Source organism: Parus major, chromosome 8, assembly GCF_001522545.3.
Source record: "Parus major isolate Abel chromosome 8, Parus_major1.1, whole genome shotgun sequence".
NCBI classification, from domain to species: Eukaryota; Metazoa; Chordata; class Aves; order Passeriformes; family Paridae; genus Parus; species Parus major.
Genome location: NC_031777.1, coordinates 14272277 through 14290596, shown reverse-complemented (window position 1 = coordinate 14290596; position 18320 = coordinate 14272277). Strand labels below are relative to the sequence as shown.

The 18320-nt window shown below is 38.1% G+C and overlaps 1 protein-coding gene across 2 annotated transcripts in view; it reads right to left on the bottom strand.

The window, feature by feature from the left end:
• The window catches only part of BCAR3 (BCAR3 adaptor protein, NSP family member), a 76033-nt gene that overhangs the window by 50247 nt on the left and 7466 nt on the right, over positions 1-18320 (bottom strand). Inside the window, exons 3-4 of one of the 2 annotated variants that reach the window (XM_015635820.3) lie at positions 18046-18160; positions 16374-16488 (exon numbers count right to left, since the gene is read on the bottom strand). In XM_015635820.3, coding sequence (XP_015491306.1) covers positions 16374-16488; positions 18046-18132 — 202 coding nt within the window. In that variant the 5' untranslated portion in view covers positions 18133-18160. Of the gene's footprint in view, positions 1-5398; positions 5740-16373; positions 16489-18045; positions 18161-18320 lie in introns of those variants that run through there. The other variant, XM_015635824.3, reaches the window with a different exon arrangement.

The window sequence follows — 18320 nt, the reverse complement described above, 5'->3', positions numbered from 1 at the left end:
TTATAGTGTTTATAGGGTTGTATTACAGAAGACAGGCAGCCTTATCCTATGCGGATTGTGTTAGCCTGCAAAAGCCACTCTATGGAACATACCACCAGACCTAAAGGGCAAACAGTCCTGTATTATTTAACCTAGGTGTTAGCCAGGTGCTTCCCAAAGAAACTGGAACAACCACAGATGCTGCAGAGATTGATATGAACTCAGAAAGCAGAAGTGCTTTTGGAAATAACAGTTATGGACACAGGGAATCTGTTCTGACCTCAGTCAAGTTCCATGCTGAAAAATAAGATGAGCAATAAGCACCCTGAAGGGCCAGCAGCCTGGAAATCAGCTGCTTACAGCTGCACAAGAATTCGTCCTGTTTTGAGGAAGGCACAGGTGTTGCAGAGAAAACAGAAGTGCCTCTCTAGTCCCACTCCCTTCTCCAGCCTTAGCATCATAGCTACAATCAAAATGTCCCCGCACTGAAGCTACTGTTACTACTCAGAGGTTACCGTAACAGGCTTACTTTTACAGTAATTCTAAAGGTGATCTCAGAGTATGTAAAAATTCTGCTTTTTCCTGTCAGCTGCACTGCAGAGATTCACCAGCTGCATAAGGTTTTCAGACTTCAACAAAAAATTCCTTCCCAATTCTCCTGTATTGAAAGTCCTACAATAAATACTCAGTAATTAATTTTTTTTTTTCTTTTTAACTTTTCAATTTGCCAAGCCTCTGTCAAGCACAAGTACTATGCACTATAGTAGAAAAGTCTCTGGAAATATCACTTCTACCTAGGGAGAATCTGTTCAACTCTGGTCACATCTCTCAATGGAAAGAGTAGAAAAGATCTGAGGTGTTAGCAAAGAACTGGAATTTTTTTGTCACTCAGATCCAAATAAAATACAAAATCCTAAAGAAACCAAAATACATTTTCACAAAAATTCTGCTCTAAATTATCACACTGATGTGCAATACTAAATCATCTCTCCAGTTATAATGTGGTTAAAGGACATAGTTTCTGCTAGTTTTGGCAAGTATTAAAAATATCTCATAATTATTTCCACAATAACTGCTGTAAAGTCAGTTTTGCATTACAGCTGTTCTAAGTCAAAGAACTGGTCCACAGATAGGAAGATAAAAATGCAAATAGTTACTATAAACCTGCAACCTCGTCTAGCTAAAGCAAACTGAGTGAGCTTGTTTCTTGTAAATTCAGCTTTGTTATTAGAACAGAATGACATAAATCACCTCCAAGAACTGAAGGAAAAAATGGCTTCTTATAATTCACACAATCATTTGAAACTCAACTTTGTGTATTCACTGTAGAAAAGCAAGAAACACCAACTGTGGAGTCTGAAAAACTGGAAGCTAGCTGGTTCATACTGTACAAATCTTGTTCTCCTTTCAAGGCCTGCTGAGACTCTGTACTCAATTATTGTACTATCTCATTTGTTTATCTAAAATCCACCCCCTAACCTCTAAATTCCAACTCTTTTAGTTCAGGTTATCCAGTTAGAGAGTTTTCCTTAGCCTTTCCTGCAAGGCTTCCATAGTTATGCTGATATGGAACACAGGACATTACCTGCAAGCAGGTATCAAACTCAAGCCGTTATAAATGTAACCGTAGAAAGCTTTGGTTTAATACCTGATGAGTCCACAATAGGCTTACTGTGAGGAGAAATTGTCAACCACTTCATGTTTGAGGATCCACAAAGAAAGCTAAGAATTCCATCTGCTAACCCAATCACTAGGTAATTCTTACAGCAACCCAGTAGGTTTTTAATCCAACAGTCTGAGTTTTCAACAAATTAATGACCCCCTGATGCACAGCATTTTCCATTTCACCCCTACTCCTAAGAAGCCCTTAAGAATCAAAACCAAACTCCCAGAGTTGACCTAATTATTGCTTCTTTTAAGTAGAACTCATATGACTCACAAATTTAATCTCTCACCCTCAAATTCATACCAGAGTACTGTTTTGACGAATCAAGGTAGAGTTCCAGTTACTACAAAAACACCTACATTCAGGAACTTGCAATACACTTAGCCACAAGTATGTGTACAACTTTGATAATATTTCTAACAATCCTCCCTGCAAAATCTCTTTAAAAAAAAACCTCAGAAAATCCCAAACAAACGAAAAACCTCACAAAACAAAATCCAAACAAATAAAAAACCCAACCCAAACAAAGAACCCAAACATAACTGAGAACAACAGGTCTGCTAGCTTCCACCACACATTTATCTGCTTGCCCATGTGCTGCTGTACTATGAACTCTTCATAAATATTAACAGAGAACTACAACAATCAGCTTGGTAACCAAAGTCCTGCCAAATTATCTATACAGTTTTCTTGTATTGAATGTAAACACTGGAAAGTGGGAGCCTCTTCAGCTGAAGATGCTGGAATGCCTCAAATACTTCAGTATATGATTCAAAGAATGTTTGACTTTACTAGATACAGAAATCCTGAAAATTTTTCTCCCTGAGAGACAGTGTGCTTTGAGCATTGGCCATTATGCAATCAACAATAGAAAAAGTAGAAATTGTAACAGAACAGTAGCTCAAAAGAAACTGAAATTTAACTGTACACATTCCTATTAGTCAAAATGCAGCAATTAACAAAATAACACTTTGGTAGTCATGCAAATTTCTCCTAACTAGGGGCAAACAAGATGGACTTGTGCCAATACAATGTTAAAAATGGCAAATGAATTTGTATTTATACATAGTGTGACACTTATCTTTCTTCAGTTTTAAATTTAGAAGAATAGATGGGAACAGAATTGTCAGGAGTCACAGTATGAATTCAGAGAAATAGAAAGCATGAAAGGTTTCCAGGTAACTTCTGACATGTTCCATTTTTTTTTATGAAGGTGAGCAAATTCAAATGAAGAGGCCTCTAAAATCAACATGGCATTTAGGGTAACAGTATCAGATTGGACATAAAATGAAATACGTATCTGGTGGGTAAGTCCAAACAGCTGGGGTTTGGTCTCTTCATATCATTGGTCAAAACAAAATGAATCACGAACAATGAAACAAATAACTTTCAGTTCCCTAAAACAACGTACTAAATATTCTTCTGCTTGTTCCATCTTTGGGATGCAAATCCAAATTTTCTGGCTCAGCTTGTCCGCATGAAATCTTTCTGATGTTTACACAGTCTGAGGAAGTGTTCTGCTGCTTCATTCAAAATGGCACAGGTATAGGATTAAGTGTACACCACAACAAAACCAATGGCAGTGGCTTCTACTTTGTTGTTTCAATATATTGGAGGAAGAGAAGTGAGGGAAAGGGAAGTCTTCAGTTCAGCCCCAGAGATGCATGAATGGCATAGCAAACAGTCCAAGGCTGTATATGCTCATGCTAGTGGAAACCTCTTGAAACAGAAAAACAATTCAAGAATTCCAAATCAAACTCTCCAGCTATTTCAAAACTCAGAGTTATGTCTAAATCAATTCTGGATATTAAAAGACCCACGTTTCTCTCACTTATTGATCTGGCATTTGGGTGATTCTCATTCTCTTTCTTAGATCAAAATCCCTAGAGTTTATACCTGGTGTTGTACCACCAATCTTTACCATTATATATGTTATGAAGCCAAGAGGGCTTGAACGTGGTTTAAGATATTCAGCCCAGCGTTCTCAGGTCTTTAAAAGACGGAGTCAACTTCTGTGTTGACTATTGCCACATCCAATCTCCTCACAAATTCCTCCCACCCATCTCCCCTCCCTCCCTTGAAATCAGCAACAATGAATTTCAGCAAGTGGAAGATCCATTATTCTCTTCTCCCTGATACTGGAATATTTGCAAGCACTATGCAATACACACAGAAAAAAAAGAAAAAATGTGAACATCCTTAATGGTGAAGAAAGTCAAGGTCAGAACAAAAAGGCAGATGAATTTCCCCAGATTTTTAAAAATTTTGTTTTGTATATGTAATAAGAGAATAAGGGAAAAAGATAAAGCATGACTTTAAAAGCCTCTAAAGTTAATTTGTATCATAGGAATAAATACAATCAAAACTGTAGACATAAATTCAGTGTGGATTTAATATTGACTCCCTAGAAGCAGTGTAGTATTCTTCATTATTTTAACAAAAAAAAAAAAGGACTTCTGCTCCCCAAAATGACTTAGAAGCAGCTTTCTGCAACCTCTATTTCCTGCTTCTTTTATGAGAAAGAGAAACTGATACAGTAGCTTCTATAGCAAACAGGACTTTGAGAAGACTATTAAGGTTCAAGAACCTACAGCCTGTTATAACACAGAGCCATAGACTGAGAAAGCATATGCAGTAGTTCAAAGGCTTTAAGCTACTATCAGAAAAAAACATGAGTCTGTCAAACTTCAAACATCCCCACAAGATTAGTCAGGTCAGTGCTTCCAAAGGGTCCTGATGTGCTATCACAATGTTCATGCTCTCCTCTCTTCATACATGCCACACAATTTCCACCCTCCTCCCATACATCCTTGTGCTGTAATCGGTCAGCTTATTTAAATTGTTATTTTTAGCTATTATTCTCATGCAACAAAAAACACAGAGACTGGGATAAATGATCTTTGAAATGCCTTTTTTTTTCAAGATGAGAGAAACAGATAAACCCATACTTCTCTTTGTGAATTTTCACATGTAGGATGCCTTCATATCTATAAAAAATGCCAAGAAAAAGTGATCATTGAAGATGATTCAATAATAAATACAGCTTTCTTCATTTGGCCATGAAATTATCTCTGAAATGTAAGTGCCCAATCTGTTAGCTCAGTAATCGTGAACAATATGAAGCCTTGACTTGAAATAAACCTTCTCTCCCCATTTTGCTGGCAGAAACAGAGAACTTTACCAAGGTTACAGTCAAATCTAAGTGTTTTTTAGCCAATGCTTCAAAAATACATTTTGTTCCTTCTCTTGGTAAAGGAAGCAAGTTATTTTGACTGCTCCTCTGTTCCCCCCCAAAAAAGAACAACCCATTTTAACTAAAAAACCTTTTCAGCATTACTATTTCAAACTAACTGCCTTTCAGAAATCACAAATTCGGACAGTAAGAAGCGCTTTTGCATACTTTCCTCTTCAAAAGACAAAGAGAAAAAAAGGACACGGCGTTTCTTTTCTCTCTACTAGAGAAGTATCTCGGTATCTCGAGTACACACCAGTGTTTTATACTTATTTAACCGATTTCCATGGGATCAATTCCCACAGAACCTAAGCACTTGGATCCAACGTCTCGGTGGTCACTGTCACAGCTGTGGCATTTCTATCAGCCCGCAGGCCAGCCCGGGCCGGGGCAGGGCTCGCCAGGCTCCCGCGCCCCCTGCCCGAACGCGCTGTGGGGACACAGGGTCACCCGCACACACCCACACACAAAGCCAACTCTGCATTTTCTGCCCGAGAGGTTAGCGCTGTCCCCGCAGTTACCGGCTCTGATCACTGCTGCTTCTCTCCAGGCTTTCTGCGGATCGGCTGGAGCGTCTGTCCTGCCGAACTGATCTCCCGGCAGCGAGTCCCGCCCGTGCCCCTCTCTCGGGGCCGCGGAGCCGGAGCGGGCAGCCGGGCACCGGGAGCGCTGGCCAGAGGCCGGACCCGCAACAACAGCGGTCCGGAGCGCTGCCAGCAAATGAACCGGGACGTTCTCGGGAGAGCCCAAGGTCTGGCCGTGCCGCGGTAGGAGCCGGCGCGCAGCCAGCACCAGCCCGCCCCAAAGAAGCGCAATTCGCGATTACTTAAGGGTGACTCAACCGGAGCCTTCCACGAGCTCCTTATCGCTCGCTGCCCGCTCCGCCACAGCCCGGCCCCGCTTCCGTGCTCTCCCGGCCGCCACACGAGTCCCTGGCGGGCGCCCCTCACCTGGGGCGAGAGGCGGCTCCGGGCGCTGGGCAGCCCCCGGGCCCTGAGGCGGCTCCGGCCACACCCTCCGGGCCGCCCCGGCTGAGGCTCGCCGAGCCCCCGGCGCACCAGTCCCCCGCAGGCCGTGACCTCCCGATGCCCTTTTCCATAGGTTTAACAATTTGGCCTCCGTAATTTCGTCTCTCAAATTAGCACTACGGCAAAAGTTAGTAGTTTGCTAAACCCACCCTGTTCACGGACGATTCAGAGCCTGTCACGTACACAGTTTCCTTGCGTTGGTAGACGCCCCCCTCATCCTACCAAGTCGCGTGAAGTTATTTGTTCAACAGGTTGGTGGGATAAAACGCATTTTCTACAACAAAGGGTTAAATATCTGTACAGAATCGGGAGCTACTAATAGAACAGATGGTCACTTACCCTTCTTTTGTAAAGTATACCTTCAAAACAATGAAATAATTATAGATGCAACCTTCATTTTCAACTAATTACCTCAAGCACCTTCAGCTGTAGCACTGACGTAGCCACAGGGCTTTTGCTTTAATACAAATCAAGGCACACTCAGTTGACTTCTAAAGCACTGGATCAGTTTAACAGTATTTGTCTCTTTCCCATTGGTTCAGTCTTTCCAGCTGCCTGGACAACATTTCTCTGATTTTTACAGAGTTATTCCAGTTTTTTTCAATTTCAATTTCCATCGTATCAGAATTCATAAGATTTAATTTTTCAAACCATTTTGCTCTTACTCTATTTGCATTAGCTTTCCAGAGGCAAATGCTTTTCTACCTAACCAAATTTTTAGTTGATTTTGACATTAAATATTTGATTCTTACTAGTTGTATGGTGGTTCTGTTTTGGGAGATCCTCTTCATGCAGTATTCTCTTTTCACTAAAATGTTCAATCCTTTCATTCTCCATTTTTACCAGGATTAGCTTTAATAAATTGCTTCTGGTATATCTACTTCAGAGCCTGACTACATAATAGCTGTGGTCCTAAGATATCTAAATGATAAATGCAATTTAAGATCAGATTATTTATATTCCAGGACCTCTGCATATTATCAAACCAATAATCAAAAGTAAATTAAATTCTGGTGTTCTCACACTAAACAAATTAAACATCCAATAGTGACAGAACCAGGATTAAAATTCCACATCATATCTTACCACAGTGACATCTCTGGGTACTGGATAGAATTAGGATATCTACCTCTCTACAGTTTGGCGTTTTATGCATTGTCCATTAAACTGAATTTTGCAATCTCAGCTATCTGAAATATCTCACAGCAACTGATTTCTTTTTTTTAATGAAGCAATTCAATCTAGGAAAAACCAGTGGACCTTCATTTGAAGCGTAGCTAGAGTTTAATAAACATTTAGTTGATCAAGACAAGATCCTTTAGCCACCGCATAAGTTGCTGAAGTAGGTATTGTGAGATGAAAATTCTTGGGAAAGTCTAGGAATTTTCATAGATATGAGCAGAATCTTCACATAAGAAAGCTCAAGTAAGATGAAGTTTAGTGTAAAATAAGAGAGAAGAAAATAAAGGCAGAGAGTAGTGTTCCAATATTAAGTAAGGGACAGAGACAGAAGATTAGAAAATTGAATTTATCAAGTACACTAAGGTAAAGGAAGCTCACTGTAGCATTTCTCATAGCAACACTAGTTCCTTAGGGGGAACATGAGCTGTAGGGAAGCATTATGAGTGTTGGTGTTGCCCTACACCTTTTACAACAACTTCCAAAACAGAAAAGTTGAGGTAAATGTGAAAGACAATAGCTTTTGAAAAGATCCAACATAAGTCACTCTTTGTGGCATACTGACAGACTTCTATATTTTTCTCTCCACAAATTACAAAAAATTATAGCATCTTATTGTCACTGAACAGAGCCTTGCATTTAAGATCTAAATTCAAACTAATTTCACATAAAACAAGGCTTAAATGCACACCAAAACCTCACTCTGTTCTTCTGTCAGTTGTTTTTCCCTGAATACGCTGTCATTTGAGCTACTGATAAACTAGGAAAACTACCAAATCTTGACTAGCTGATGGCACTCTGCATCTGTCTTGCTGGTTGTGAAAAGTATTAAGGATAGAGAAACGTTTCAGGCCTAGTGACAGATTCCAGAACTTCACTGGCACAAGTAACAATCTGTGGAGATTTCCCATAGTATATTCTACTCATAATCTTTCTTGAAAATACTTGAGAGAGGGAGGGAAGGGGAAAGGAACTGAAGAACACCAGGCTGTGATCTTATGTTGAACACCAAAATGCCTCACCAATGTGTCCGGTGCAAGAAAAATGGCATTAGGGTGAGAATAAAGAAAAAGGAGTTGAGATACTTGGGGGTTCCACATTCAGTTGTAGTATTCTGAGCCACCTACTTCCTGTATGACATAAACTAACATTTTTGTAGCATACATCACAGTGGTAGTTACTCTCCACAGGGAAGACTGTGTAGTACTCTATCAGCTTATCAGCTGGAAGATGCTACAGAAGTGCAAACTATTATTTTCCTCATTGCATAAAGGAAAATGTCCTGCTTCTCTATCTAAACTGCACGTTCCACAATTCAGATAAAAGACATTTCAAACCATGCCAAAAACTCTGATCTGTTAGCACGTAAGATGGTCTCTACTGGCTGATTCTAATCACTCGGGAAATTTTTGGGCACTGTAGTTGCATAGGAAGTAGTGTCATGCTTGTCATTTTTATATGACTAAGAACCAGAAGAGGGGCAGTAACTTCCTTAGTAGCATGCCTACGTGCTAAGTAATGGGATTGTAGCTGGGCAGCCCTGCCTAAACTATGATTACTCTTACTTGCATGAGTCATTACATTGTTTTCTTAAAGTTTTTTTTGTCTTCAGGTGAAATTGAAAATTGGTCTTTGTCTTCATGTTTGATATTTTACACAACCCATCCTTGCACATATTTGATGCAAAGCTATTAAACACAATTTGCCTATAGGATGCAAGAAGGAAAATTCACAGGACTGCCTACAGTAGCTCCACTGGTTGAGAGTTACTCCAGATTAAATGAGATTAGATTCCTCATTGCAAAGCTTTTCTTGTTTTCATACTTTCTATCTACTTTGGAAATGAGTTCATGGAGCTGTGGGATAAAGTCCGGAGGCATTAATGTCCTGAAAGGAGCTCAGCACCTCTGTCAAGTCCTCCTCATCAGTATTCTATGTTAAGCTGCCATACCCCTGAGCCATCTGTTTATCTATGTGGTGTCATGCTGCCTATGTATCACCTTGCCACAGACAGCAGCACAGGAGCATTGTCCTTTGTGACACCAACCTGGGGAGGCTGAGAAAGCAGCAGTGTGCTGGCCATTGCTAGCTGCACATCACACATTGCTGGGGCCTTCCATGGCCACCCTTGACTTCTGCTTTCTGGAGGGGAGGGTGTACAGGTTCATCTTTTCACTGAAAAAGACACACAAAAAAGCAGCTAACTGAACAGATATGGGAGGAAGAACACAACTGGGACAGAGATTCCAAGACCTGTGCTGCTATAGTTTGCATGCCTTAATTATGCCAAGAGTTGGCCTAAGAGTACTTGCCAGTTCTTGACATCACTTTCAAATGCGCTTGGCTTACAGAAACAGAGAAAACAATGGGACACAAGAAGTGGATTAATTGGAATTCTTCAATTTGTCCTTAAATGTCAGAATTCCAGTCTTCCTCAAATAACCAGGAGAAAACACATTTACCCCTAAAGCACTGTTCTGCAGCTGAGGGGATAAAATGCAGGAGTAACTACACACAATGAGGACATGGCATGTGTGGATTGCTCACATGGCAGTTCTTGTAGATTCCCTGATAAACAAAAGTCAAAGTAAGTTACTACTATAGACCAGTCTTAGAAGAAAAAGGACCCAAACATACAAAATGCTACACTCAAGCCTCAGTTCCCACAGATGCCGCATAGAAAAAGAAACAATCATTGCTGTTGGCTAGGAGATTAAGTTTATTTGCTGGTAATTTTCAAGTTAGTCAAAGACATCAGGACAAATAAAAATAACAATACGAATTGAAAAATGCTCCAGCACTTAGAATCTGACAATACTTAGTTTGAAAACTATGAGCTACAGCAACTGTGTTTTCTAATGTCCTCTCTGGCTGCCAACTGAAACTGGCAAGTTTAGTCAGCACATATCCAGACCGCCATAATAAAACTTCCAACATGATCTCTTGCCATTTGATCTGTCTTAGGTCTGGAGACACAAAGTCCTTCAGAAACTGCCAGAGAGTTATCTGTTATGACTTGGTGTTCAGAAACCTCTCAGTCCCCAGCCTCAGAAGATATGTCTTGCAAGCAGACAAGTCCCATAGCTGATCATTCTGCAAACAATGTTGTAGCACAGCAAGAGATTTTGAAGAGCTATATAAACTTAGTCATTGTCAGGTATAATACAAGAAAACTATCATCTTGAACAAAAATATAATTAGTAATTAAAAAAATTATTAAAATAAATCACACAGATTCTGTGGCAGTAATATGTTATGCCCCTTTCCACCTCTTTCAATGTGGAGCAATTTGTACTGTCATTGCTTAGACAGACCTGTTTCAAAAGTTCAAAATACACTGGTAAAATGGCATTATATTCAGTTTTGTTTTATTGAATAGTTTTGGTAGACTGGAAAAAGGCAGGTCAAGGTCTTATGGGTCTTATGGACCTTTTTTACCAGAGGGTCTATTTTCCTCTCTTTGCTTTTAGCAGTGGTAGAACTGTTACTAGGGATTTACAACTTCCTGGAAATTTCTGTTTCTCCATGTTTCTGTAAAAAGTCTCAAATACAGAGGAATTACCAGCCTTTCTTTGCCTGTGACAGATGTCTTTCATTTTGAACATAACTGCTGTAGAGGAAAGGCTAAACAGAGGGCCAGAAAGCACCAGTAAGCAAATTTGGAAATTTCAGTAGATGAAATGGTACTGTCAGAGATGTTTGTTAACAACTCTGTAACAGCATTTGCATTGCTGACTTTCTCAAACAGAGAAAGCAAAAAACTCCAAATCCAAAACAGACCACACAGGTAGCAATGCCACCTCTGTCATGCTGATCAAAGCGTTCAAAGCAGCTTCCTCTCCCTCTGTTGGCAAAGCTATGAGGATACTTTAGTATGAGGTTGGAATCTGACAGGTTGACACTACATACCACTGCCCCAAAGCACTCTGGCTGCATTTGCAATGTTTCAAAGAGCAGAAGCACCAGAATGTGTAGAAGGACTTTATCTGAGAGTTACAAAGGCAAGGTTATTTGTGGCTGACAATGCCAAAGCTGGTCATGGCTTTATGCTAACTATAATGGTCATCTAATAAAAACACAGAATGCCTCAGTTATTTTTACACCTTTTCTGAAGATGGACTTCTCTATTTATATTATCCAAAGCACAATTCAGGCTCTGTAGTGCTTGCTCAGGTTTCTTCTTAGTACCACACAACTTAGGCCTTCCATAAGATGACAAGAAATCACTTCATATTTAACTTCATACTACTGCAGCATGGCAAGAAATACAACATAGACAGAAATGGTTGTCTAAGCATTTAAATGCAAAATCTAAAAGCAGAATGTTATGGAATATTAATTTCATTCAATCTAATTTAGGTTTTGTGTATTATTTTATGTTTACCTACAATAAATTATGTCAATGCATATATTTTATTTAAATGCAGTAAGGCTGGCCTCCTTTGTATGATAAAAAAAATCATACTAGATCTAAACCTATATCCTATTAAAACCCTCTGCATAAGAAAATCTGCACAAGACAAAAAAAAAAATTCTTTATACCTTTTGTCTCTCAGAGTAAAACACTCCCAGATGTTAATGAAATCACACGAGGCCATAAAATGCTATTATTCGGAATTCATCTCAATAAAAGAACTGAAAAAATGAAGTTCTAGCTCTTATGACACCTCCTTAAAAAATACTTAGCACTTAGCTTTCTCTATTTCTTTCTACTCATAACCAGTGATGTATAGATATATCATGAAGGCATGCAAATGTATGCAAATATTTTAACAGTCAAATGATACTAAGTTTTCAAATATAATGCTGTATTTAAATTCATGTCTGTAAAGGGAAAAAAGAAATATCTTCCATGTCTGGCAATACCCAAGGCCTTTTTTTTCATTGTCTCAAGACAGACATTTTCATTTATGTGGTTACATTTCCCTCTCCTTAGGTACCATTTCTACTGGACTGCTCACATCATGGTAGGTTTCCTCAACACATATGAAGCATGATTTATTCATTTACTATAGGTCCTAAGAAATCATAATACAATCACAATCCTACAGACAGACACTATGAGATTAAATACAACAAACATAAAACAAAATTATTAAATAACACTGGTCCAATCCCATACAGCATGAACTCTGTATTTAGTTGTATTAGAGGATATTGAGAAAACTCCAGTTCCTTCCAGAAGCACTACCCTACAAGTACTGGGATGTGGCTTTCAGGATGTGTCTTGAACTGATGATTGTTGCAGTACAGAGTGAAATATGCCTCATGCTCAGGGAAAGAAGACCTTTTGAGTAATACAGGAGTCAAATTACACCTGATTTGTCACCAATTTTTGTCATACCACAAGAAGCTTCTTCTGGAGGAGGATATGTAATTTCCTGGCTTTTCTAAGATGCCACGCAAGTATTTCAAAAAGGTGCTGGATAGCCACTGAGAACATTCCTGAAAGCATAGCCAGATTTTTTGCTTTTCTTAGAAGTGCTAGGACCCAATTTTTGGATGCATCTTGAGTCCACAATACGACAAGCCCAGGTATGTTGCAGACCTCACCCTTACAATTTCCCTGGAACAGAAAACAAAAGGTACATCCCAAAGGAGTCACAGCACATGATGAGTACTTGCTGGTGCAGATGGCAGGACATCAAGATCCAGAATATGCTACAGTGCATCTACTACATCTAAAGGCAAGCCAAGATATAGGCAAAAAGACTGTGGAATGAATTTTTATGTCTCTTTGCATTCATACCTTTTGAAATGTTTTGTTAGATTAAATCCTTAGAGGCTGAGAAAGTATTCTAGGAAAGCATCACTATAGATTGCTGTGCTCTTTCATGTTTTCACTCAAGAGCTACTTTGCCACTTCTCCAGCTGATGCTGGAGAAACTATTTGTTAGACTCTACATGGCCAGATGATCTTCTGTTCATAGAACAGGGGTAGGAAGTATGTTTAGAACCGGTAACAATTTCACACTTTCTGAAGAAAATCTTCAGAAACTGTAAGCACGTTTCCACTTGTATACTTTGATTTGCAAGGAAATGAAAAGTACTGATAAATAAGTAATGATAAATAGATAAGCAAATACCGGAGATCATCAATATCTAGAGAAAGAAACAAATGCTTCCTTGAAATTTGTAAGGCTGCACACAAAAGAAGAGATTAAATATTCCAGAACAACCATAGTTTTAGCTTTTAGACTTAATTTAATTCCACCAGCTGTCAGTGTTTGCTAAGAGATCTGTCAGGAAGTCAGCCATCCTGGTATAACTCTACAGTCAACAAAAAATATAGACACCTACAAAAAGTAGTGAACTGAATTATATGCTGAATTCACCTGTCTCTCCAATAGTAGAGGGAGCAGAGTCAGTTGCCTCCCACTTAACACCTTCAGCTGTGGTTTCAGTTTGGCAGTAGGGCTGTTTCAGCCACCAGGGCTCAGCTGTGCTGTGTCTTCCATGGCCATTCAGGCTCTTAGGAGCATTTGTGCAGCTGAAGAGTGAATTGGCTTGGACACTTGATGTGGATGGAGAGAGGAGGAAAAAAAGGTTGTTTTTCAGCTGGACATATTATTTCCCAATGGGTTCACCATGCAGCTGCAGGATAGTTTTACAGACAACTAAAGGAATGATAGAGAGATGGGGAAAAGCAGCTAAGGAAAGATGAAAAGGATTCAGGCTGCTTAGGGTGGCATTTTTGGAAATTCAGCTTCAATTAAAGTCAAGAGTCTACAGTACAGCAGCCTTTAAGTCTTCTGGTAGAGATCAAAAATATCAGAGCCCCATTATTGAAATCACTGATCCATGATTAAATTCATTCTGCTGGGCTGAAGAGATGTAACAATTTTGAATATTTATTTTCCTACTGATTAGCTAATGCCACTCAAAATCAGTTGTCCTACTCACTTCCCTATCATTGGCTACCATAAAGATGGCATAAAGGTATCAAGCCAGTGAACTTCGTATTGTGTACTCTTCCTAATTCAACAGATACGTGATCATGTGCACATGTTTCATCCAGCTCTAATGCGTTGCTGGGCATTATGTCAATGCACAGATCTTGGTATTAATTACTGTGGAAACACAGCCCAGGTAGCTAAACAGGATGAATCCAAATCTAATCCAAATGCACTAGACATGTCCTGTTCAAAGTGGTTTCAGAATCAAGATGATATTTGAGAAAACAGAAAATGTTTTCACAAATATTCCCAAAATTTAATGTCACTTTTAACTCTGTGCAAATACTTACTTATTAAAGTGATTTATCACTTGAAGCACTCTCTGGAAACTGCTGAACCAGCACCAAATACAATGCTGTTGTTTAAAGCTCAAAATAACAGAAAACAGAGTAAGATAGCCTTTTCTCTGATACGGTAAGTACATTAGTAGGACATTAGCATTTATTTAATAGAATAGAGAAATTTAGTAGTTTTCTCTAAAGTCTGACTACAGTAAAGTTCTGTGCTGGAAAAGAAGCATTTCAGTGTAACTGATTAGCCACTTTGCTCCTAGACACAACATTCTATCAAAGACACAAAACAAAACCGTGTCATAATAGCTTGGAGACCAGATAACAACCATTAGTCCCCACTGTGAAAACAAACCAGTCTGCACTCATGTATGACTGACTGATCTGTTTTCAGCCTTCCCAGAAATCCTTATTACAATAGGCAAAGCTAATGAGGATGCAAATATCCTGGTGTAAACAGAACTTGGAGATCAATGTGTCAGTATTTTTTTCAAGTTCATAATTAAATTATACATTTAATTGTCATTAGCCAAAATCCAACAGTGAATGGAAACATTGCTCAAGATAAATGCCCATAAAAATATGAACCAGCACTAATTTTACTAGAGTTTAGCTTAAAGAGTTCTAGCAATTAACTGCCAAAAAAAATATAAAAATTATATATATATATATACACACATACACCATTTTAGAAATATTTTTTTTAACTCAAATTCATATTCACTGAAGTCATCAGCAGTACATCAAGATTTGATGTTGGCTCAACATAACTGAAGCTGAGCAAACATGAGCCGGAACATTCTGGTGAGTTGAATGAAATGTTGCATAACCATCTACAAATCAATTTACCATGTCAATGACAGTTTGAAAAGTATAGGTTTCCTCAGAAAAACAGTGCTAGATTGACATTCCGCATTTCAGTACCTGAAAAGATTATGAAACACAGTCCTAATGTACACGAAAACAGATACCAATTGAAACACATCCAGTTTCACTGCAATCATCAACTGAAATAATTTCCTAATATTTTTACAGTAGCAGTTACAAAAATGTCATATTTACATCCATATTTTAAGACAGTTGAAACCATGAGCCATAGAAGTTGTGAAATTTTTAAATCAATATTGAACTTGTTGGAAAACATTGAGGAAATACAGTGACCTACTTGTATACCATCAGTTCTAGTTTCTTCTGAAAACTTCAGTAGCTAAACACGTTCTATGAATAATCAATTTCTACACACGGTGCAAAAGTCTTATCTTGACCAAGAGAATGTAGAAGCAGGACTGTTAGCCAAGTAACTAACTAACTGCTTGACATTAAACTTGTAAAAGCCTTTGGCAGTTATCTGAAGAATTACTGGACAGCATGCATAATACTTGTATCTCATTATCTTGTGAACGATTCTCAAAACACCCAGTACAAGTCGTAGTTGAATAACTTCTCACTATATCCTTCCACTCAGACTAGAATGTCTTACAGGGCTTGTTTCAACTCTCATGAATTTGAGTTGAATTTTGATACTGAGCTGATAAAAACAATGAATGATGCAGTGATTCACACCAAAGTCCCTAATGGAAAAGAAGGGTCAGAACTGTGCAAGCACACATCTTCTCCTCAGTAGGGATGAGGTGGATGTACAGAAATTAGCTTGGTTTAGACCTTCTGATATGATCTTTCCAAATGAGGAAGATCTTTGTGACACAGACTTCCATCAATTATGATACGTTGACATTACTGTGCTTTGTTAAGATGAAGACTGTGAGAGCAATAGCAGCTGAAATAAAACTGAAAACTTTTCTGAATGACAACTTTTATAAAAAAAATATTTTGTAAATCCATGCCAAAATATGAATGTTTGATTTTTGTTAAACCAATGTTTAAGAATTCCTCTTATTGTCTGTATAAAGTCCCCCAGTCATCTGCATTCAGACAAGTATCCCAGGCTGAATCAGGGTATTTGTTTACCATCCTTTGTGACAGAGAAGCTTGGGTTGCTTTAGTTCATTCCTTAGTCTTTAGGAGACAACATACAAATCTTACCTCTCTTTTGTTTTACCTCCTGAAGCAGCAGGATATTGGAAATGAGGTGTGTTCGGTGGCCTTGATTTTCAATTCCCAGTTTTCTAAGATCAACTTCTGTAAGATGGAATAAATCCTGTAGCAAATGCCAGAGTAAGGAAAAAATTATGCTATTAATACAGGAGAATCCAAGTGTCTTTCAAATATGTTTGCTGTTTCTGGTACTGTAAATTACATAATAGCAAATGATCATATTCAACAGCATGTTCACATTTTATATGAAGCCCCTTTGTCATGATAAGGTATGTCATTGAAGGAACAAGGTATTTTTCTTCAAAAATATTAATTCCTTGTCTCTCAATTTTTTTCCTCAAAATAAATCTGGTCAGCTTTGCTGGAGAATTCCTAATCTCCTTTGATTAAACAACTCCTTTAAAAATCCCTAAAAGTGCTATTATGCCAATTGCAAGTAGTGAAGTAAGATAATCTCAGCATGAAATGATAGGAATAATGATTTTAGAAAGGAAGGTTTTGTATAATGAAGAGGATATTCACTGTAATAATAGACAACATGAGTTGTGACACTGTTTTGAAGAACAAGAATTTCTATATCATACATTTGAGTAATCAAACCTGAACTGTTTTCTCCTAATCCACTTTCTCTCTGAAAACTCATTAGTATTTTACTTTCAAAATAAGCTACTGAATAGCTGCAGATATTATTTATAAGGCAGTACAGAATTTCAATTTGATGTTGATTTATAAGGAGGTACAAAATTTAATTTGATGATGAAAACTTTGAGAGCAAATAGAAGATATATCCATCTTTACTGTATTTTCACTGTAAATAAGAATGAGAGGTACATAGAATGTACAGTATTTTGTTACTAGCAAGTTATGTTACTGAAAGTGGCTTTTCTGTAATGGAGATTTGCAATTCAGACCCCAGAGCACAAAATGAGATTGATTCACTGTGTAAATAATAAGACAGTTGACACAGAATTTCTAGTGTGAACCACTGTTTCTGAAACTGTAATTTTAAAATCTTTCTTTCAAACAAAAACCACTTCAAAAGCCTGACATTATTTGCTTTAGACTCAATAGTGCTCAAACTACAGAAAGCCTCAATTTCTGAAGTCACTAGCTAACACTGCTTTAAAAGAAAAAAACGTTCTCACTGTTGGAGAATTTTAGTCATGCCTGAGAATATAATATTCTTTCTCAAATGATAACTCATATGTAACTAATGACATGAAAGTAGAGAGTTGTATAATTCTTACTTCTAATTTATTCCTTTCTAGGTTTGCCCAAATGCAAAAGTTGGTACTAATGTTGAATTTGCATCTCAGTAGAAAGAATTTTTCAGCTTTGGCAACAGTGACAGAGTCCCATTGCTTTTCTCAAAGACCCAACACACTTCTCCCAAATCCCAAAATCATCCTCCAAGAAAAACCAAAAAAGGAGTACAAATGCAATATGCCTGCTCTTCAAACTTCAACAAAAAGTTTGTAAGAAGGAACACAACTAAGATTGTTGTTAATTCCAGTACCAAACAGCAGATGCTTAGAGTAACACAATGGAAACTTTTAAAGACACATTTGATTGGATTTTTTTTAGTAGCTTGAATTTTCTCAAGAAAATTTTAGTAGCTAATATTTTCTCAAGAATTTTATTGAAAAAGGACAATTCTCACCTCTATACCATCATATTGTTGAAAGAGCGTGCAATATTCTGCAAGACCAAGCTGGGTCAGCCAGTTAGAAATGGGTAGATACTTCATTATCTACTCTTTCCCAATGCCTATGACTCTGAAAAACAAAACCAAATTACAAATAACATTGTTTAGGAATGGTAAACTGAACTCAGAAAACACTTCATAAATGCAAGTTTCACTATTATGGCCAAAGAGATTAACACTTTTTTGGCTGCACAGTAAGAGCTAGTTATCTGTGCATTAAAATTTTTACC